At 42.6% G+C, this 22,349-nt stretch overlaps 1 protein-coding gene across 7 annotated transcripts in view; it reads left to right on the plus strand.

Annotated features, from left to right (window-relative positions):
• The window catches only part of ncoa2 (nuclear receptor coactivator 2), a 77,282-nt gene extending 56,335 nt beyond the window's left edge, over positions 1-20,947 (plus strand). For 5 of the 7 annotated variants that reach the window (XM_039789481.1, XM_039789483.1, XM_039789479.1 and 2 more), the window contains 14 exons: positions 1,252-1,392; positions 1,755-1,902; positions 2,878-4,237; positions 10,122-10,320; positions 10,495-10,701; positions 11,351-11,557; positions 12,077-12,206; positions 12,438-12,612; positions 12,709-13,005; positions 13,415-13,492; positions 13,673-14,129; positions 14,972-15,149; positions 16,235-16,448; positions 17,682-20,947. In XM_039789481.1, coding sequence (XP_039645415.1) covers positions 1,252-1,392; positions 1,755-1,902; positions 2,878-4,237; positions 10,122-10,320; positions 10,495-10,701; positions 11,351-11,557; positions 12,077-12,206; positions 12,438-12,612; positions 12,709-13,005; positions 13,415-13,492; positions 13,673-14,129; positions 14,972-15,149; positions 16,235-16,448; positions 17,682-17,693 — 3,803 coding nt within the window. In that variant the 3' untranslated portion in view covers positions 17,694-20,947. The remainder of the gene's footprint in view (positions 1-1,251; positions 1,393-1,754; positions 1,903-2,877; positions 4,238-10,121; positions 10,321-10,494; positions 10,702-11,350; positions 11,558-12,076; positions 12,207-12,437; positions 12,613-12,708; positions 13,006-13,414; positions 13,493-13,672; positions 14,130-14,971; positions 15,150-16,234; positions 16,449-17,681) is intronic. The other 2 variants (XM_039789485.1, XM_039789486.1) reach the window with 2 other exon arrangements.
• The last annotated feature ends 1,402 nt before the right edge of the window (positions 20,948-22,349 follow it).

The following is a 22,349-nucleotide window of genomic DNA, read 5'->3' on the forward strand; positions in this document are numbered from 1 at the left end:
TTTACACAAGCATATCCTCAGCACCACCTCATCACATGTCACCAGCACATAAATCACCTCACACAGTTTAGGTATTTGAAAATTATTATATCCTTGGCAAAGACCCTTAGGATTAAATGAATTAGTTGAACATGCTTCCCACCTCTGTCTGCACTCTGGGAGGTAAAGTACCTGTCTGAACACTGGCGCATGGATGCAGACGGTTGTCTGTGTGTCACCTGGTCTTTGATGTGCTTGTACCATTTGTGTTTGGCACACACACACACACACACACACATACACAACACACACACACATAGTTACTTGCTGACATATAGTCATTTACTGTAGTTCCCAATTCCCAACCAGACTATTGTAGGCATGCACGTATGCATATCCTGCAGTTGTTTGCCTGGTTGTTAGGGCTGCACAATTCTGGATCAAATAAGTATCATGATTTTCTTATTCAAGATTGAGAGTAGGATTTTTCTGTCATTATTCTTTGGAAAATGAGAACTTGTTGGACATGGTGGTGTGCTGTGAAAGGCTACCGTTGTGTGTTGAATGTGTGACAGGTCTTTAGTCAGTCCCTATGGCTGTCATTCAAGCAGCAGTCTGCTTGTCAGTCTTTTTTAAATGCATCACTGCCACCATTTAAATTGCAAACCAGTGAGGGACTGTTACACTGATACGAGTGTGTGTGTGTGTGTGTGTGTGTGTGTGTGTGTGTGTGTGTGTGTGTGTGTGTGTGTGTGTGTGTGTGTGTGTGTGTGTGTGTGTGTGTGTGTGTGTGTGTGTGTGTGTGTGTGTGTTTATACACGTAGCATGGATGTATTTGTTGATAAAGATAGTTGAGCCTAAGCTGCCCTGGTGACTTATAAAATGAATCCTTCTATCTGTTGTGTCTAAATGTCAAATACAAATACAGTTTGTACTGACAGTATTTGTACTTGTCTTTGCCTATCTAATCTTTTGTAGCCAGGACTGTCTCCTCAGTTGATTTTAGTGCCTTACGGGCACAGAAGAAAGCTAAAGCTTTTGAGAAGGTATAATTAAAATGTAAATAGAGTAAATCCTCAGTATTTCTTCAATCAATATCAAACCACAGAGCTGTTGTGCAGCAGAGTGGCCAAGTGAAGAGAATATTTTGGTCAACAAGCCGCTCTACATATTATGTTTGAGAGAGACATCCCCATTAGCTCAGCTGCTGCGGGTTTGTATCTTACATCCATGTCTGACTTAGGCCTCTCTAATCCGGTCCTCTGTGTTTAGGTAAGATAACGTCCCTAGATACCAGTCTGCTGCGGGCGTCCATGAAGCCGGGCTGGGAGGATCTGGTGAGGCGCTGCATCCAGAGGTTCCACCTACAGAACGACGGAGAGATGTCTTTTGCCAAGAGACATCAGCAGGAAGGTAATGCTGCTTACTGCAAAGAATAGATTGTTTAATTATTGGCTCTTGATAGTTACTTCTGTTTGTCTTTCATGTTGCTATTGTCAGATGACTATATTAGTATAAAATGGTGATTTGACCATTGGTCAAACCATGGGTCCATTCTAACCAAAGCTAATGGTTAATCATGGGCTGCTGCTTTGAGACCCTCAATCCAATCACCATGTTATTGCTGTTACAAAAACAAACTGAAAACAGAACCTAAACTATACAAAATACACAACCCAGAGAAAGTTGTTCATTATTTGTTTTCAAACCAATCATCTTAAGTAAGAAATTCTTTGTGCGTTTATCTACTGATATAAGTGCATATGTGTCCTTAGTGCTCCGCCATGGCCAGGCATTCAGTCCCATCTACCGTTTCTCCCTCTCTGATGGAACCATCGTGTCAGCCCACACCAAGAGTAAACTGGTGCGCTCGCCCGCCACCAATGAACCCCAGCTCTACATGTCCCTACACATTCTTCAGAGGTATGTTTTTTTTTTTAAGATTATTTTTCAGTGACTTGAATGGCCAGTTGAATGTTAATTCTATAAAAGGCAAGCAGTTAAAGAGTGTGCTAAGAAATCATTCAGTTTTTGATACTGTACTTAAATTGGCAATTGACAAACTCCATTTCTCTAGAGACTGAAGCTGTAGCTGCAGCATGTTGATTGACATGTTTTAATTATATAAAGACATGTTCAAGGAGTTCAGATAGAGCCTGTATCAGGGCCATATTTAGTTCAATGTGTTATATGTCACTATTTTTGGTAGCCTACTCTACTTAAATGGCCAGTATTTACTTTATTTTCTTTATTCATTGAAGCCTCTATGTTTACAGGCTTGTGGTGATGCGCAATGTGCTATAGGTGCCAAAAGAAATCTATGTTTGATACTGTCAATTTGTTTGTTTTTGTCATGGTTCGTGTGTGCAATAAACATTACACTTAGTGAGAAAAAAATCGTTGCAGGGAATCGTGATATAAATTCTAAGCTAAAAAATTGTGATTCATATTTTTTCCCGAATCGTGCAGGCCTACTTGGTTACCTGTTTTAGCCTGTTAATGCCCTGCAGCATGACCTGATGGCTTTATGTATTCTGTGTGGATAGAATTGAATATGTAGATTTGTGCTTGCCAGTGGTCTGGGTCTCAGGGAATAAGGTCACAATAAAATCAGACATGAAGGTCACTTTATTCAAAAAGACAAATTGAACACATTTTCCCACCTTCCCCCTCTGGTATATACAGATAGTTGTAGTTAGATTAGTTTCAATAATATTAGAAAAAAACAGCAGGAATGGCCCTTTTTGAAAAACAATGTTGCACTTTCTCAGGATAAACCCCAAGACACACATAAACTACAGTTTCTACAATTTCTAAAGTTCTCCAGAAAAGTCTTGGTAATTAAAACTAACTGAACTAATCAACTGTATTATCTGTGTGTCTGTTTTTAACCTCTAGGGAGCAGACAGTATGTGGAATGGGCCAGGACATGGGTCCTGGCAGTCAGGCCACAGGGATGGCTCCCAAACCGATGAACTCCTCCACTCCCTCCATGACTCCTCCAACCCCAGGCAGTTTGCCAGGTTCAGGGCCTCAGGGCCAAGACATTACCATCAGCAGCAACAGCACGCCTTTTTCCTCTCCAGGCCCTGCTGGCCCCAGAGAACCAGCAGCCATGGGGGGCCATATGCAGAGCTACCGTTTTGGCTGCCCCCCACCACACAACCACACTGGGGGCATGCAACCACCACAGCAGGGCCCCAACTGGAGGATGAACAGCCCCTCTCGCGCTAGCCCCAGTCCAGCCGGTGGGCCTCATCCACCTCAACAGAACTCTATGCTGTCGCCCAGGCACCGAGGAAGTCCTGGGGTGGCAGGCAGCCCTCGTGTCACAGGAGGCCTGCACTCACCCTCCCCAGTGGGGATGTGTGGTGGAGGGCCTGGAGGTGCAGGTAGTAGTAGCACGACGAGCACTCATGCTAACAGCTACACTAGCAGTTCTCTGTCAGCTCTGCAGGTCCTTAGTGAGTGCCACGGTGTAGGACACGGGCATGGGCCCCCTCATGCACACACATTGGGTTCTCCTGACAACAAAATAGGCTCCCCAGCTGGGGTCACACCAGGGTCAGGGGTGAACACTCATCTGATGTCAAAACTTGGAGGGGGCAGTGGTACTGCTGGTGCTACAGGAGACTCATTTGGACCTCACACAGAGGTGGGTCAGGGGCACACCCAGGGCCAGACGGACAGCAACCTAGCTGAGCCGAAGGAGGAGAGGGAAGGGCCCCCTGATGGCCACGACACTCACAATCGTCTTCATGACAACAAGGGCCACACCAAGCTACTGCAACTGCTCACCACCAAGCCAGAACCTCTGGAGACGCCCCTGTCCCCTGGCACAGGAGGTGAGGGTAAGGACCAGGCAGGGATTGGGGTACGAGGTGGCCACACTGGAGGGAACACCCATGCCACATCCCTTAAGGAAAAACACAAGATCCTCCACCAACTGCTTCAGAACAGTACATCTCCAGTAGACCTGGCCAAACTCACTGCAGAGGCCACAGGCAAAGAGATGGGCCAAGACCAAACCCAGGGTGCTGGTGGTACAGCTTCTGGTGCAGACATTGCTCCTAAGCAGGAGCCCTTGAGCCCCAAAAAGAAGGACAATGCCCTGCTACGTTACCTACTGGATAAGGATGACACTGGACTGAAGGACAAGGTCCCTAAACTGGAGCCTGGGGAGGTGAAGGTCGAAGGGGGCAAACACCCTAATGTCAAGACGGAGAAACAAGACACAGGATACGACCGGGCTGAACAGGTCAGTTTTTACAAAGAGCTACTAAGGCTGGGACGATATGCTTTTGACCCAATTCTATTCTTTCACGATACATGGCTGCCAATTCGATAGTATTGAGTATTGCGGATTTCTTTTCCTTCTTTAACAAAAAGAAAAGTTGAATAATACACTTCTAGAGACAATATATCATGAGATATTTCTAAAAAGTCATTGTTTTCAGTCAGTCTGACATTTATTTCATCTGTAAAGAAGTACATAACATTTTCTGCTTTTGCTCTGTTTTGCTGTAAACTGATATGATTTACTCGCTGTTGCGGTGCTGTATAAACAGAAAATATTTAGGTGAATCATTGGTTAAAAGAAATTAATTAAATTAAAATTAAAAAATTAATTCTAGGGAAAAGAATCAATTTTGAAAGTTGGCGCAAAAAAAATCACGATACATACAATAATTGATAATTTTTTTCCCACCCCTAAAAGCTACTACTTGTGTGTCTTACTGTTTGAAAAATAGATTGTTTACTGATTCATTTCCATGTTTGAAATGATGAAAAAAACTAGAGCTGCCCTAAAACTGATTTTGTAACCTTCTCTTTAGCCCATTGCGAAAACTAAAACTTTTTTTCCCTGTACTGCTCCACTTGCCTCCCCTCTCGGTCTGAGCATTAATCTGGGTTAGGTAGCAGATGTTGGCTCCTCCGAGTCCCGTGTCCACACAGGATGCTACAGCTAAACACAAACGGTCTGGCAGTGTAGAGGTCAGACAGACAGCATTTGTAGCATATATACAGTCCCATTCAGATTTACAGTCTCGTAATATAAACTTAAGACACCATGCATGTTTTTTTATACACATGTATAAACACATTTGGTCCATTCACTGCCTATGCGTTGGCAGCATAATCTGAGTGAAGCGATCCGCCAGCTTCAAACAACTGTGACATTTGGAAGGAGCCCCTGTGGTTCTCCAGCCATTTGATCCTGGTTGCATTTGGCCAGAATCCTCAGGTTTGGCACAGAGCTCAGGTCAGGCCTGGCGCTGAAATAGAGAAGAGGAGGAAAGAGTAAAAGGGAGTGAGCAAGGAGAGTGTTCCTGGTAAAACTTTAAGTTCTGTGTAGCAGAGGTTTTAGCTTGCTGATTCTCTAAAGCAGGAAAGAAAACCACTGCTTGGTGAGACTCATAACCTTGCGTACAGGAAACCGGTTTATGACGCGCTCTACTAAGCACGAGTTCAAGACACAAGTCTAGCAAAATGTAGTTCTGTTACACACACATCACTGCTAAACCATAGAATTACACAAAAGTACATGAATGCTCTTGTACACTTTGCTGTCTCTTTTTCTCATAACCTACCTCTTTATACCATTTATACCATTTGAATGTCAACATTAAACAAAAGTCACATTTTTGTAGAAATGATCCTGGTCTAGAGAAGCGTGTGAAGACCAGTGTGTTCGTCTTAAAGGGATTGCTTTCTTATTGTTTTCTTCCTTCTTTGTGGCACATTTCAATAGAAACTGTGTGGTATTCCCACGCAGACAAAGAGGCAGTGGTACAGAATGTCAGCTAGCTATGCATGCTAGTTGTGTGTATGTACAGTATGTGCTCGGCCACTTGGGTACACATATGAAGAAGAGGAAAAGGTGATTGGATGGATAATAAAAGCTGCTGTTGAACTGAACAAAGGAGAGATGAGAGAGGTGTAGATACCCCCAGGAGAGCCCAGCTCTCGGCAGGCAGAGTGAAAATGATGAGCCATATGCTCCTGCATGTCCTCTCTGCTACCATGGAGATAGAGGGGAGAGGGAGTGGTGTGTTGGTAGAACAAGCAGTGTACCAGAAACAATAGAGGGAAATAGAAATTGAGAAAATAGAGGTTTAACATTTATTTCTTGATACTGAAGGCTTTATTTTCTAGAAGTGGTCAGTGTACTACACAAACAAAATTACATTTCATATTAAATTGGTTAATTTCTGCCTTGTGTTGACAGTACAAATGAAAAGGATTAAATCTAGGTTTGTCAGTTAGATGGTGATTAAAGTGCTCACAGCTTCAGGAAAGTGATGGTGATGGCTCATTCCAATTTAACTGTACAAGGGCATTTGTTAGACATGAACTAAGCCATGACTTCATTAGAGCAATTACATGTGTGTGAGTGGTTTTTTGTTTCTTACTGGTGAATTGCTGCTCGGCCATGTGTGAAAGCTGACTGTATTAGTTAAAAAGTCCACTCATCCTTCTCTCTACTAACCTCACCCACTGTTTTCTTGCTGCCTCTCCCTCCCTTTTTCCTCCTCTCTCCTCATGATTGTTTGAGGGCTGAATTATTGATGGCTGGAGCAGAGCTAAATGGGAAATCAGAGCAGAGTTCCGTAGTAGTGGCTCAGCTAATGGCTGAAGGAACTATGGGTATGGTCATTTAGTCCCATGGCCCATTGGGAGGCAGGATTATTTGTGTGTTTTACATGTGTGTGTGCTTCTGTGGTTATTGCACACATTGTCATGTAAACATACAGTCTTCTGAAGCTGAACCAGTTTCCACATCAGTAGTATCCTTAGTTTAATGCATGTTACTAATTTAGTTCATGTTTCTATTTTTCTTTAATTTACACTGTATTATGACTCTACACGAAGCGTATATTCCTCTTCTTTATAACATCAAAAAAACTGTCAAATTAAGCAATCGTCAGTAATATTACAGGATCTGTTCACTGTGGTATCATGAGTTGTTCATTGCTTTGGCTTTTGAAATCACTGCAGCTCAGCTCAATATTGAGTATTTCTTTTATGAAAAGTATGCCAGATGAGGGTCACAATAGCTACAGCTCCTCAATAACCCTGAATATGAATAAGCAGGTAAAGAAATTAATGCTTTTATCTCATCCAATACAGTCTGATCTTGTGTTTTAATCAGTAGTTTCTCCTGGCAAAAATACTGCAGCTGAGAGATGATATAATGAGAAACTGCATGACAAAACATGTCCTTTCCATTAGTGCTCACTCACAGGCAAATATACCTACTGTATCAGACCTCACGTAGTATGTCAAGAGTTTTCAAAAACTGGTGAGCCAGAAGTCCTCTAAAAGACGAGGGACGGAGTATTTCAGTGTTATTAAAATAATTACTCCTTTATCATTACTTGAAGAATAATCTCTGCCATCAGAAAAGAATGAGAGCATGTTATACTGGATGTAGTGGTGAATATATGACCATTAAAACACCAGATTTCTCTGAATTCTTATTACCAGTCCTGCAATAAAACATAATCCTGCAGTGTGTTGCAACATAAAATGATTTGCTGTGTTTAACTTCCCTTTTTCAATAGAACATTTCCAGTTCAATCCCACAAGATATCCCACACAAATCAGTAATTACAAATTATGCAATGACATTTATCTCATAATAAATACCAGCAACAAAGAAGAAACACATAGTCATGAGTAACTGTCCCAACATGGCAGTTAACTTCAAATGCTGCAGTACATAAGGTTCTCAGGTAATGTTGCAGTCATCCATGTGACTTTAAAAATTGCCATTTCAGCTTTTTCAAAAGGCAGATAGATTTTTACCACGTGGTTGCTGTTTACAAAAGACCAACATGATTTTGGAGTGAAATGGCTTTTCCTTTTGCCCTACTTGACAGTGGCAGTTCTTCTTTACCCACCCTGATTCTCAGTTCCCTTTCCTATAAAATAGCATGGGCCAGGTCACAGAGGCACAATGCTCCTACTTCTCTGAGATCCACATTGACATTGGGGCATATACTGTATGCGAAATGTTGATCAGAAGGTTGTATCACATAATGATTTAACAACTTGCTCAGTTACAGCCGTGATCGGTTCAAGTTGATGGATTCAAGTCAAATTGTAAGAATACACATTTAGCACAGCCTCATCTCCACCCTGCTGTGAGAAAGTCGGCCTCTTCAGTTTCTAAGCACACAACTGCGGAGTGAGTCCCTTTTGTATCAAACATGCTTGAAATCTACAAGGCATTATCAGAGTACATGATTGTACTTTTTGTATTGTATCGGTATTCTCTAAATTTAGTAAGTGACCACAATTAATTTAATTAAAATAAAATTATTTTTTGAATATGCACGTGTACCCTTAAACAAACACCATCTTATATAGTAAATGTTCTTAGCTGCCCTTCCACTGTGAGTACCGTTCTAACGCCAAGAACATTACTAATTTTGGGCTTAAGATAAAATATTTGATAATGGTCATTTGGCCTTACAAATCCCTGCAGTTTGAGCCAAATACAGTATACCAGCCTGTAATGCAGAAAAGGAAGACATGGATTGCCATGCATGCACTGACATGCATTAAAAGAAGAGTAACAGGAATTGATAGAAATAGGACCCATTAAGGGTAAAAGCAACTAGAGAAGACGAGAGAAAGAAAGTGGGAGGAGAGAGAATTGGAGAGGAGGAAAAGAGCAAACTGAGAGCATACAGGAGAATTACATCATTCCTGACCTCATTAGGGCTTCTCTCTCTCCCACCACTGCCCCTTGTCTTTCCCCTCTCTCTCCCCCACTCTCTCTCTCTCTCTCACACACACACACACACACACATACACATACACATACACTTTGCTACTCACATCTTACAATAAAGCATATGCAGTCTGAACACCTTGGCCACTTAAGATAATAATTCTATCAGGCGTTTTTGGCAGTCTTGTAATCTTTAGTAGCATTTACATGCCTAACAGATACACATCATTGTCTAGAACAGTGAAGTACAACATTGAAACAGTGGCTGGTGTGCGGCTTTCCTGCTATACAGTATGTCACGGTCAGGAGCCGTCAGTGATTCCAAGTGTGCTGCACTCTCGTGGACACTCACAGCCATTGCAACTTATTTACCTAAAGTCCCTCAGGCCTCTCTAAGAAGCAATATGATCACCTATGTTGATATTTGTCTGTCCTAAAATTAAATCAATACAGTAATGCTGTAATTAATGTTAACTAAAGGTAATAATGTTCCACTTTAAGTGAAATTGCAGATTGGTGTTTTTTAGGCTGTAGATTGTCGAGGTGTTGTATTGGACTGCAATATATCGATATTATATCAATATTGTGATATGAGACTAGATATCGTCTTAGATTTTGATGTCATAATGTCATGGTTTTTTTTCTTCCAGGTTTTAAAGGCTGCATTACAGTAAAGTGATGTAACTTTTAGACTGTTCTAGCTGTTCTGTTTTTTGCCTTTACCCACTTAGTCATTATATTCACATTATTAATTATTATTGAATCTCGTGTAAATATTTTGTGAAAGCACCAAGTCAACCCTACAATATTGTCACGATATTGAGGTACTTGGTCAAAAATATTGTGATATTTGATTTTCTCCATATCACCCAGCCCTAGTTCAAACTTTGGCACCAACCAAACTCCTGCTGCCTCATGCTGCTCTCCCATGTTACTCAGTAGAAAGCTGCTTCAGTAGCCACATCTTTTCTGTGTTTATCACTCAATGGGGATAAAAATAGTGTTCGTATAAATTGTGGGCTTTAAAAAAGGGGAGCAGTTGTGTGTTTTGAAAACGCCAGCCAGTAAGCGAGGAGTAGTATGTGTCTGATACGCTAAGTCAAAGTGAAGTGTGGCCTAGATTTGATAGAAAGTGGTCCATTCTTTTCCCGGGGTTACTGCTGTATTATAAACAAGGCCAAGCCTACTGTTCCCAGATAACGACTTCTCGTGCAAGTGTTGTAGCGTTTACAGACCTAGTGTGCTGTCGGTAAATGTGTATGCCTTTCACACGTATGTTTGTGTTTGTGTGTCTGCAGGTGAAGCGTCAGTTGTTCTCTAAATGGAGGCCTAAGTGGTTCATCTGTTCTTCATTCTTCTGGTTTTCACACTTTCCCTTTCTGTCTCTCTGTTTTCTCTCTAGTCGTCAGAGCTGGATGACATCCTGAACGACCTACAGAATGCTCAGCCGCAGCTCTTCTGTGAGCCGCGGCCTGTTTCATTGCCCAGTCCCATGGACAAACAGAACATCATCAATGACATCCTGCAGATGTCAGAGACTAATCCTGCCATGGCAGCGCAGCAGCAACACAGGGGCATCGGGACGGGCATGGGCCCGACGAGTGAGTCTCACACTTACTTGGAAGATCTCATGATATTAAAACTTTAGAGTGTTCAGAAAATACTCCCATCATGAGGTCATACGATTCTAAAGCTATGACACAGTTTTAACTATTTCATTATTGACTTTTCCATTGTTGCACATTTGGCTAAAACCCATTTATTCCTGCCTTCAGGCTTTGCAGGTGTCCGACCAGGCCAGCCAGGCAGAGGTCTACCTGTGAGGAGCGTGTCTCTGGACATGAATGTGTCCCCCCAGCAGTCCTCATTACAGTACCCCATAAGGGCCACTAGCCCTTACACTCTTATGCAGCAGCAACAGCAGCAAGGAATGGTGGGAAGTCACAGCATGATGGCTAACCAAGTTGGTATAGTGAACACAGGTGGGTGTGACAGTCGTGCACCTTGATGAAGAAATTAACCATTGAACCAAAAAATGATGCATGCTCTGATTTAGTTGTGTACATTAAATGAAAATGAGTCCTTTTTTTTATAGTCTAGTCAAGATTGAAGGACTTCCTACAAAAAATGTCCATGGGAATGTGTAACCACCAATGTTAGAAAACATACAGGAACCTACAAACTTGGTAAAAAGCACTAAAAGTCAACTAAGAAATTAATAAATTTTCTGATGTGTGATTCCTACTTGGCAATATCACAACGGCAAAACCAAGTGAATAAAACGTGATTACATCCCTTTAAATGATTTTGTTAACAGTGCTGCTTTCAAAATTTGGAATAGGAAAGACCTTTTTTCCCCTCTATCTCAGTGTCTCTCTCAGCCTGTGCCATATCATGGTACAGTGACTCACTTCCTGTGACAGGAAATTTTCAGTCACCCACACTGGCACAAAGTTTCTGTAAGATGTCATTTCCACATATAAGCAGTCCTCAAACATCCCCCGTACGACATAGATGGCTTTCCCCCTTATATTACACCATTGCATCATGGGGACAGAGGACATCTACTGAGGTCTGTCCTGAGGCATTTCTCATTGTGTCTTGTCTTCATTTGTGTGTTTGCTCCACTAGGACTGATGGCTCCAGGTGGTCCACGGCCAGGCATGCAGCAGCAGCAGGAGGGCTGGGTGGGTTCAGCGTCTGCGCCTCCTTTGGGAGCACCTGGTCCTGGGCAGCAAGGTCCCATGCAGGGCAGGATGGGGCTGAACGGTGCTCCCATGAGGCCCAACAGCCAGCCAGGCCCCCGACAGATGCTCCATTCCCCAATGATGGCCAATGGTGAGAGCCCAGTATGCCATAAAAACAAGTTACATAGAGTTTTAAAAGCGGAAACTAAGTGACGGTATGACAGTATATAGTACATTCCAGATTGATCCATGACAATAAAGCCCCAGTTTCTTCATCTAACCTGTCTTCCTAAGATTATAACAAGTGCTAAAGCATTTTAATACACAAACCTGATGAAAGACATTTATAAATTCACCTTTACTGAATTATTAGTCCCTCTAAAACTCATAATGCAGAGGGACTGGTGAGGCAAAGATGACAAGACTTCAACTTACCCTTATTATATTATTGCTGTTGAGTGTTAAAGGTTGCCGCCCAGTGGCTAACCATAGTACAGCACTCAAGAATTAATGTAATATCTAACCCAGCTCTGTGTGTTGGTTGTTCTGGGTTTAAGAGAATATTGACCATCATCTAGATTGTCATATTGTTTTCCTCAAAATTGCAGAATTGACTGTCTACGGTCTATTATCCTGCCTTAAACAGTTTTGGGTTTTTTCCCCTATTTAGCCCAACCTGATATGGATATTGGTATGGTCAGCCATCATTTCTCCCAACAACAGGCTCCGCCCAACCAGACAGCCCCCTGGCCAGACAGCATGATGCCCATCGACCAGACAGCTTTTGTAAACCAGACCAGGTAACATCCTCGCAAATTACCATTACATGTTATTAATGATGCTAAAAAGTCTTACTGGTCTCACTACTCAAGATTATTATTTCTCTTGTTATCATTCTTCCTTATATGAGTATTTTTGTTGTAATTAGATTGCTGATTTCAGTGTTCTATGGTTTACAATGGGGAAAAAAATCTTTTCATTTAGAAAATATATAAATAAATATTTATATTGTCCGTCTCCTCTCTGCCCAGGCCGGTGCACTCCGTGCCTCAGGATGAACTGCTGTGTAGTACTGGGCACGGCTCTGTTGATGGCAGTGCAGTAGACGAGGGGGCTCTGATGTCCCAGCTGTACACTGCACTAAAAGATTTTGATGGCCTGGAGGAGATTGATCGTGCTCTGGGGATCCCTGCTCTGGTAGAACAAGTGAGATTACCATGACATTTAGTGTTTTTAGTGACTTTTTATGATTATGTCTTATGGCTCTACATTGTTATCTGTTTCTGTGGCTGCCTGTTTCAGAACCAATCACTGGAGCCGGACCAGTTCTCCCAGGATCCCTCCATGATGATAGACCAAAAGCCCCCCATGTATACACAGCAATTTGGTCCCCCACAATCCCACATGACCCAAAGGGGCTACCCTGGTGCCCCCATGCAAGAACCAGGTTTTCACCCCATGGCTGGCCAGATAGGTCCACGCCCGGGTTACCCCATGATGAGGATGCAGGCCCGGCCGGGTCTCAGGCCCGCTGGGGTCGTCCCCAACCAGCCCAACGCACTGCGACTACAGCTCCAGCACCGGCTACAGTCACAGCAGGTACATGTGCAACTAGACTGGCATGACACTGCTGGAAGTGATCCTGTCCATTTAGTTTTTTAGTCTTTCTGATGTAACCACGCTGTTTGGTTAGTAGCTGTGTGACTAAACATGCAGATGGGAGTTGTGTAATTATCCTTGAGGTTGACATTTTGGCAAGTCTTCTGTGCACACAAGGAATAGTTGCGACATTTAGGTCTGCCTGCCATCTGCTGGTCTTTCATGGCATTTACTTGAATATCATTTTAATCTACATGGTTTCATGTAGGATACTTCTTGTGTTGATAGTTTTTTGTTTGTATTCTTTAACTATTTACTAGCTGGAGCACTACGTTTTTAAGCATTTCAAAGATGTTTCCAATTCACTGGTGTTTTTCTTAACCTCGTCTTCTGTCTCTTGTCCCACCAGAACCGTCAGCCAATGATGACTCAGATGAGTAGTGTGTCAAATGTGAACCTACCTCTTAGAGCCAGTGCTCCAAACCAGGTAGCTCACTGCACCATCACATAATCTGTCTGCACGGATATGTTGTTATATCTCTAGGTAGTGTTTGGTTTGTTGATGGCTTGAAGTAAATTTAGTGTTTGTTGTGTTGTAGAGGCACAAGTAGATGTTTTGTTTTTTGTGTCCCTCTATTCTTACACATTGTTCCACTCCCACCTCTAGGGGACCATCAATGCTCAGATGTTGGCACAGCGTCAGCGGGAGCTGCTGAGTAATCACCTGAGACAGAGGCAGCAGCAGGCCCAGCAGGTCCAGCAGCAAAGGAGCATGGCCATGAGGGCCCAGGGCCTCAACCTGCCTCCCAACATGGCCGCCGGAGGCATGAGTAACCCCAGGATCCCCCAGGCCAACCCCCAGCAGTTCCCCTACCCGCCCAGCTACGGTACCAGTACAGGCCTGGCCTCGCCACCTCCCCCTACCAGCCCCTTCTCCTCCCCTCTCTCCCCCAGCCTGCCCTCTCTCCCCCCCAACCCTCAGCTCCATATGCATGGCACCTCCTCTTCCTCCACCTCTTCCTCCTCCCAGATGATGATGGGAAACACAAACATGATGGGCGGACAGTACGGGGCAGTACTCAGCCCCCAAATGCAGCACAGTGCCTTTCAGTTTCCCAACTCAGGTACTGCTCCCACACATCAGCCTACCACACACTTCACCTTACAACCTGTGTGTGTGTGTGTATGCCATTGTGTCTGTGTGTTGATGTGACTCTTTTGCACAGCATCACATGCTTTTTAGGAGCGGCAATCATCTGATTTGTAGCGTTATGCACTGATGACTGCATTAATCAGCTGACATTGAATGATCCAAGTCATGCTACATATTTTACAGGAAAGTCTGATTATATGTCTCTCATTGTTTTGTGCACTGTCCAAAATGGTGTCCTGGCTATACACGCTTGCTCCACCAGAGGGCACCACGAGCACAATAATCAAAGCCTAACTGAGGATACACACTGACACCGGACTCAAGATTGTGAGCAGGCAGAGCAATAATCAACGCAGTACCTGTCGGTCTGACAGCATTGCGTGTAATCTGGACCTAATCTGATAATCTAGTATAACACTGATACTTGAGTTGTATGATGACATGTTTGATTTATCCCTCACTCCTTAATCTGATTCTGGCCCGTGGGTTCGTACAGAGCGAGACATTACTTCTCTCTTCCCTTTTCTCCTAAGCCATCTCCTTATTCTCTTTCTTCCTAGTTCCTTGCCTGTCCACTGCTTACGTGCATGTAGGAAATATGAACTGCCTGCCAACACTCCTGAATGCAGACTGGAATTAAGTCTTCAGTCACACTAATCATCATGTTTGCTCAGTTGCTCATTCTCTGCCAAAATGTTCATCTTTATGTGGCATGATTGTGTAAATTACGTGGAATGCTAACATTTACTCCCCTCCTCCACTCAGTATGTTGGTTTTTAGTCAAGTTGACCTATCTTGATGCCTCCACCACAGGTATGAGCCAACAGGCAGACGGAGGCTTTGGAGGTCCCGGCACACCACAGAGCCCCCTGCTTTCTCCTCGCATGGCCCACACACAGTCCCCAATGATGCAGCAGGGCCAAGGAAATGCTGCTTTCCAGGGCTCCCCTGACATGAATGGCTGGCCACAGAGCAACATGGGAGGCAACAGGTAAAGCTGGATAGCACTTTCTCCCCAATTAACCCTTAATGCATGATTAGACCCTTAGATTCAGTGCAACTTACTCTTACCAAGGATATCGATATCTCTGATAACCATTGCAGGTATTTGTCCATAAATGGTTTTCGAGGTTCTAGAAAAGAATCCTCACATTTTTCATATTTCTTAGGCATCAAAATTATTTAGTGACAGTCTGTTCATGAGTGAAGTGCAAACAGGAACTGCTTATAGCTAATGAAATGTAAGCAAAAAACGGGGCTTATGTTGAAGCCACAGCTTACCGTGTGAGTCACTAGTCTGGCTCAACGGATGTACATTGCTGGGATAAAGCCTCACACTGCTATCTCGCTATCTATTTTGCATGGCCACTGTTGCTGCACCCGGGGCTTAAGGCCTTTTTCAGACTTATGCTTCTGCGTCAAATCGATGGTGTACCCCCGCAGACCCTTCTGCATCTACGCTAGACCCTACGCCGTAGCCTGACGTGCACCTCTCGAAAAATGTCGCTCGGCTGCGGCTTGGTAGGGTTGCGTTTCCCCCGACTCATTTCCTGGTTCTCCTTCCCTATAAACAACATGAAATCAAGGAGAGGGTTAACTTTTCCTGCTAAAGATTTCCCACCAGGGTCAGAAAGCACAGGGGAGACACTTTGTTTCTCTCACTATGACTCTAGAGTCGGTTCTCGCTCCGAAGCTAATCGCCGTCACTCTCTCACTTCTCCCTTGCTCTACCACCCACTCCCCACACACACACACACACGCGCACACACACACACACACACACACACACACACCTGCCGGCTCGACACACACCAGCGCACAAGTATAGACATCAGGCCACTTACGTGGGCTACGGCGAAAGCTCTGCGTGGAGCCTACGCAGAACCTTAAAACAAGCTTTAGCGCCACCCAGGGCGGTTGTGAAATACAAACAAGCCAGAGTGTTTTTTCCCTCTATCCCAGAATAGATGAGTGGCGAAGCCAGACAATACTGCAGTGCTGACAGGTCTGGCAATGCGAGACTACTGACTCACTGACTCGATGCCAACTTTTTTTCTTTCCATCCCCTCTCCCCAGTATGTTCTCACAGCAGCAAGCATCACCACAGTTCACCCAGCAGAGTAACAGCAACATGTACAACGGCAATGGCATGAACCTCAACAATGTCTCCATGGCCAGCAACATGGCAACCAGCAGCATGAACAGCATGGGCCAGATGGCCGGACAGATGAGTGTCACATCCATGGCCTCAGGGCCCTCACCCGGCTTGCCCTCCATGGGGCAAGAACAGGTAAATACAGGGCAGATACTGACACATTAATTCTCTAAATGGGGTCAAAATTTAGACACTTTTAGAAGTTGGTGTAACTAGAATTTCCCAAAGAAAACCTTTGCTGTTATCAAGTGTTTCATGTGCTAAGCATGGCCCGACCAAATTAGAGGTTTTGGAGTGGCCCAGTAATATCCTCAGGGTGATCCTTTACATTAGCCCCTTGTGGGAATATATATCGGACACTTTCAGGGTTTAAGCCTTAGAGGTTAACAAAATTGACCTCTTTCAGTTTTATACAGTAATCAGGGGAACAAGACAAACTAAAAGGTTTGTCTTTCTTTCTCCTGGCTGCCTATGTCTGGGTTTGTCTTATCATAAGACCCTAAGTGTTTGGGTACACTTATTGAACAGCCGTGCTAGTGAATAATTCACTCAGCAGTTTACGTAACTCCTCTAGCTGGAGTTCTGATACTTCACTTGAACTTAGAGGGCAATGATGTAATTAGCAGCAGGCACTTTAGAGCCAGACCATTTAGACTATATAGTGCGGGCCTGTCTGAACTTCAGACAAACAGCTGGTTTGCTTAACATGGAAAACGTGACTCCTTATGGCACAGATCTGTCAAACCTACGTACTCTCTACACACATAGACAAGCTTAATCATATTTGATTTGGCGAAATGACAAGTCGGACTTTCATTTGCACGACAACTGACCTCAGTAACTCAATGAAAATCAGGCAAAAGTACAAACATTTCCCCTTTTGTCAGCACTCCATTTCTGGTGAGTATTTAATGCCAACCACGTTAATCCTTCTTCCTTTGTCTCCTCGGTATTGTTAGCTTGGTATGTGAAATGCACTGTTGTTGTCCGTGATGCTTTTAAGCCCAATAAAGGGCCATGAATATTTAACCAAGGTGCTGCTGTTTGATTGTCTGCACTTCAGACTGTTGTAACATACCAGTATATCTGTCACTTGATGTATCCTCCTTCCAGGATTATAGAAATATATTGGCACTTAGATTATTTCAATTATTTACTGTTTGGCCATTAGTGTAGACTTTTGTGATTTACTGACTTGTTTTTGGCTTGATGGTGTTTCCCTAGATGGTTTCTAATTGTTTGTCTTTTGCACATGTGGCTGATTTACTCCAGACAAGTTCAAGTTCTGCAAGTTCATGTGTTCTGTTGAATTGTTTATTTATTAAATGCTTTACAAGTTGTGACCTTATATGTGTTGTTTCCCTGCAGAAGTACTGTTGACCCTCATGGAGGTCTTAACCTGAACCTCAGTGATCAGCTGGAGCAAGGAGCGAGTCGGCCCTTTAAAAATTGTACAAACATGTAACCAACCGACTGCCCCTTGGACCAGCCAGGTTGTGCCCTGACCCCGTATCCCCAGCCCAAGTTTGCCGTCTGTCCCAGCTGGGCCTCCTCGACAGAGCCTGTCCCTGAACAGACCCAGGAGAGTGAAGAGGGCTGGGGAAGGATGGTGGATCTCTGTCCAACATGCCTAACCCTCCTGGAGGAGAGCCTTGTGATAAGCCAGTCTGTCTGCCTGTCCAGCTGCATTCACCGTAGTGTGACTTATTGTAGGACTCCTGGTGGGGGACACTGACCTTAGGGGCCAGCAGTGGGTGGGATCCCTTGTTCTGATGAATGTATTCCTCTCAGTGGACAGCGGCCATTTACAATCTCATCTCAAAAATGACGTACACTGATTTTTCTTTTAAGTCCTACCTTGCTCACACATTTGTGACATTTCCACATAGTTCCAAGATGGCAGCAAAGACTCCAAGTTATGTTTAAATTTATGGATGGAGCTCAAACACTTAGCCGGTTTTGCCTTTTTGCTGTTCTTTATTTTATTATTATTTTAGTTGTTGTTTTTTCTTGTTGTGAGAATTAAGATGTAGAATGAAGATATGGTTGAAAAAACTGATCTTGAAAAACACTGCAGAAGAATGGTTTGAGTGGAATGGTGAGTTGTATGATTAGACTAATTTAGTCAAGAGGTTTATATAGTGTATTAAATTAAGTTTTATTTTTCTGTATAGATTAATTTAATTATTGTAGATGATACTTTATCCTAGTAGCAACATGAAAAAGATTTCTAAAAGTGTGAAAGAGGCACTTTTTTTTATCATTTTAACAGTAATGGTTGTATTCTTTCTGAGAAGATTCTTCTATTAACCTGAATAATGGATTATACTTTGGTCCTGTAGTTTCAGAAGAAGATGTCAAAATCATATATATGGTTTTAAAATGAATTACAGAGATTGTACATACCAATAAGTAAAACATTTTCGTTCCTATTTATTTTATTCCTTAGGGTTTGGTTTCCCCGTCTGGTCACAACTGCCTCTTGAAGCGGAGCAGGGTTTTTCTTTTTCGTTTTTGTTTTAGGGACGTGGAGTGGGAGTCTTCACGTTCAGATATTCTGGTACGATGCAGACGGGTGGGGGTGGGAGGGGGTTGTAAGGGGGTGTGCTGTGTATACAGTGTACAGATTAACGCTTGCTTCTCTGCCTTTAGCATAGAACACCACAAAAAAAGGAAAAAAAAACAAATACAAAATTCAACACAGCCATACAATAACTCAAAAAAAAATAACAGAAGTGTGCTTTCTATGTTGTCTGGAGTGAAAAATGCTTCATACAAGCTGCTAGGTGCAAACTGTTCTGGTGTGATGTAAACAAGCAATAACAATTACTTGAGAATCTCTTGGGGTTTTTTTTGTGTTATTTTTTTATTTTTTTTTGTAATTTTTGTACAGTTTCCTGAATAAAAAGGATACATTTTTGCTCCACGTTTGGATGCAGTATTAAACACAGTTTTTTATTGCAGTTTGTACCAAGAAAGTCTACATCCACCCACACAGTGTTCCCATTAGATTATGCAGCGTTGGCTGAGGCCTGGAGAGGGAAGTAGTTTGTGATCCCCTTGTTGACACGCACCCTCTCTGCCTCCAGCCACTCGTCTATAGCAGAGGTCAGAGTTAAGACTGCACGCTTCATGAGACCTGCTCTGACAGACACTTAGCCATATTTTATGACCTCAGGCAGTTCAACTATAAAGTGTTCGGTAATGACATGCTATTCTTGTGCCCCAGTAGGGGTTGGGTTTGACCTCACAAGATCTAAAGCAACTCATCTTCTCTAACCTCAAAAGTACATTTTCCTCAAAAACAACACTTTTTATATCAAACTATTTTAACCCAGGACAAACTTGGAGCAAGCCAAATAATCCTCACTTTTCAAATTGGATTTCTGAATTCTACCAGCTTTTATTTTCGTAGTGAGACGACCTGTTGGTTAGCATGCTTTGAGGCCCACAGAAAATAAGAAATGTATGATGTCACTTAGCAGTGTCCTAAAGTGGATGGTTGCAGCATAAAACAGGAAGAATCATTCTGAATGTATTGTCATTAAAGGCCTGTGTTGGTGACTGATGGTGTTTATCTCAACATGTTGACAAGGTGGTGGTGTACACTTACACCATGCTCTTCTCGGCATTTAGATAGAAAGTTTCCCGCTGTTGCTTCTTTTTGCCTCTTGTGTAAAGGAAATTTGAAGCTGTAGCGAGTCATCTTTGTGTCCAAAGTCTGCATTAATGTTTTGGTTGTCATCATTGCAGATGTCCTGCAGTTGTCTTGCTGTAGGCCTACAGGAGATCACACTTTTTTTGATAAATGCTGTTTTGATTGTATCATACAGTCGCGCAGAACAAGCCTTTTTGAGTCATTTAAAATGATTCACAGCCCTTTGAAAATTTCCAAAGATTGTCAAGATTTTGAAAAGATTTAAAGCCATGTGGTAGCAATGCATTTTTTAGCATTTATAATGAGGACAGGTGCAAATAAATGATTTTTGCCCCTAACAAATATCCAGGCTTTGGACCCACTAAACGAAAAATATTTTTTGTTTTTAACTCATGGTTTTAAAAAACTTTAAATGCCCTTTTGTATTGTCTGCCAATTTCTTAGAGCTAAGATGCAACCTTGAAATGCTACAAACCCTAGCATAATGCCTTAGATTTCGTCCGTTCTCCTTCTTGTACATTACACCCCTGTCTGTATAAATTTGTATAATGACTTGTGTATAATATGGGTGCATCATAGCTCAACTCAGTTGCTGGAGACTCAGTCCCAGTTGAACTCTCATCATTGCTCTCTGTTCTGTGTTGGGTTGAAGACTCTTATTTCTTTTCCCCTCCCACTGTTTGTATGGAAAAGATGATTCATAGGGATATTGAAGCAATATGTAATATACTATATGGACTTTCTGAAGAAAGCTTACTGTTGTTTTCCCCAGATATTTTTTTCTTCTGCATTGTTCACAGGAATCACACTGTATACCCGCATCCACCTTTGTACCCCTATTGTGTGTGTGAGCGTTTTATGCAAAATTAGATATACAAGAGAAGTTAAAACCACAGTTATGCAAGTTGTGAACTAATATGGCTTCGCTGATGCTATTTGCCTTGTAAATAAAGAATTATGTTATTGCAGTATTTAATCGAGTGAGTCTTATTTCATATGATTGAGAGTAAAAGAAAATGTAAGGCCTCCATGCATTGCATTTTCTAATATATAAAAACGCACAAATAAGTAATAAGTTTATAGATTAAAAATAGTAAGTAAAAGATCTAATTTTAAGTTAACATCGAAAATCGCTACAGAGTTTAGCGGGTCTTTCTTTCTGGGTTCATGCATTCAGTGTAATTTAATGCGAATAACCCACAAATTATGAGTTTATTTATTGAATGTTTTGCCTGTAGCCTAAACTAGCTTGCGATGCCCGTGCCTATGACCCTTTACAAATAGTATACACAAACTCAACAAGAAAAAGTAGCCCAAAACACAAACTATAATACAATAGAATTAGCTAACAAAAGTCAGTGACAAGCACCAGGTGGGTATAATGTGCGGTCTAAATAGCCGACCATCAGTTTTATTCATTTTCTTAATGAAGTTTGGAGCAGTGAGAGAGCGATGAAGCCGATAAACGCCTATCTGGACCATTCTTTTCTCTCTTCCTAATTCACCACATCCAAGTCATAACAACACACATCTACACTCCACAGGGGTCCCTCAGATACAATCGTGTGTGTGTGTGTGTGTGTGTGTGTGTGTGTGTGTGTGTGTGTGTGTGTGTGTGTGTGTGTGTGTGTGTGTGTTTTGGGGCACATATGGAAATGTTTGGGAACCTCTCTCAATGGGCCTCATTGTAGCAGAGAAAGCAGTGGAGAAGTTAACGGGGTGGGTTGTCCCTAAGAAAATGGATTCCTATGGGACATTGAGATGCATGAGCTGATTCCTGGCCAATAGGAAGAAGGTGCTGGGAAGCATCTTCAGCAGCAGACCTGACTGTGTACAGTATTCAGTATAGGTGCCCTCAGATGACCACCGTAAAGTCAGAGAGAGAGGTTCCTGCAGCGCATACGAGTTTCGACCTGCTGCGCTTATATCTGCACATTTTGGAGATTTTGTCGGCTGTGTTTGATTTCATCCACGGGAGGTTGTTCAAACTGAAGCCTGTGGACATGACTGTGTAACCTCTCTAATTTATTTAACAAGGTAAGCTTCTTTTTCCAACTTACGTTAAATTGCTGCACCTTCATATAGGAAATTACACTCGATGGTACTCCCTGAGTTACTTGTGAATCACTTTTTTATGCGATAGGCCTATTTGTATTTGTATTTTCTTTTTAAAAATACTATACGATTAGTCCAAGTTGTTTTTGCAGAAGTTTGAAATTACGCACAAGTGACACGCTCCTATCTTTAGTCCTTTTAATTTCTCTTCTGTTAAATTCCAGTCTTCTTTGTCTTGATTATAGCCTAATAATTACTTTTAGCCCATATATTGCTCCCACATTTTCCCTGCTGATACCTTTTTTTTTTATGACGGTAATTGC

This window comes from Perca fluviatilis, chromosome 22, assembly GCF_010015445.1.
Source record: "Perca fluviatilis chromosome 22, GENO_Pfluv_1.0, whole genome shotgun sequence".
In the NCBI taxonomy this organism is placed as follows: Eukaryota; Metazoa; Chordata; class Actinopteri; order Perciformes; family Percidae; genus Perca; species Perca fluviatilis.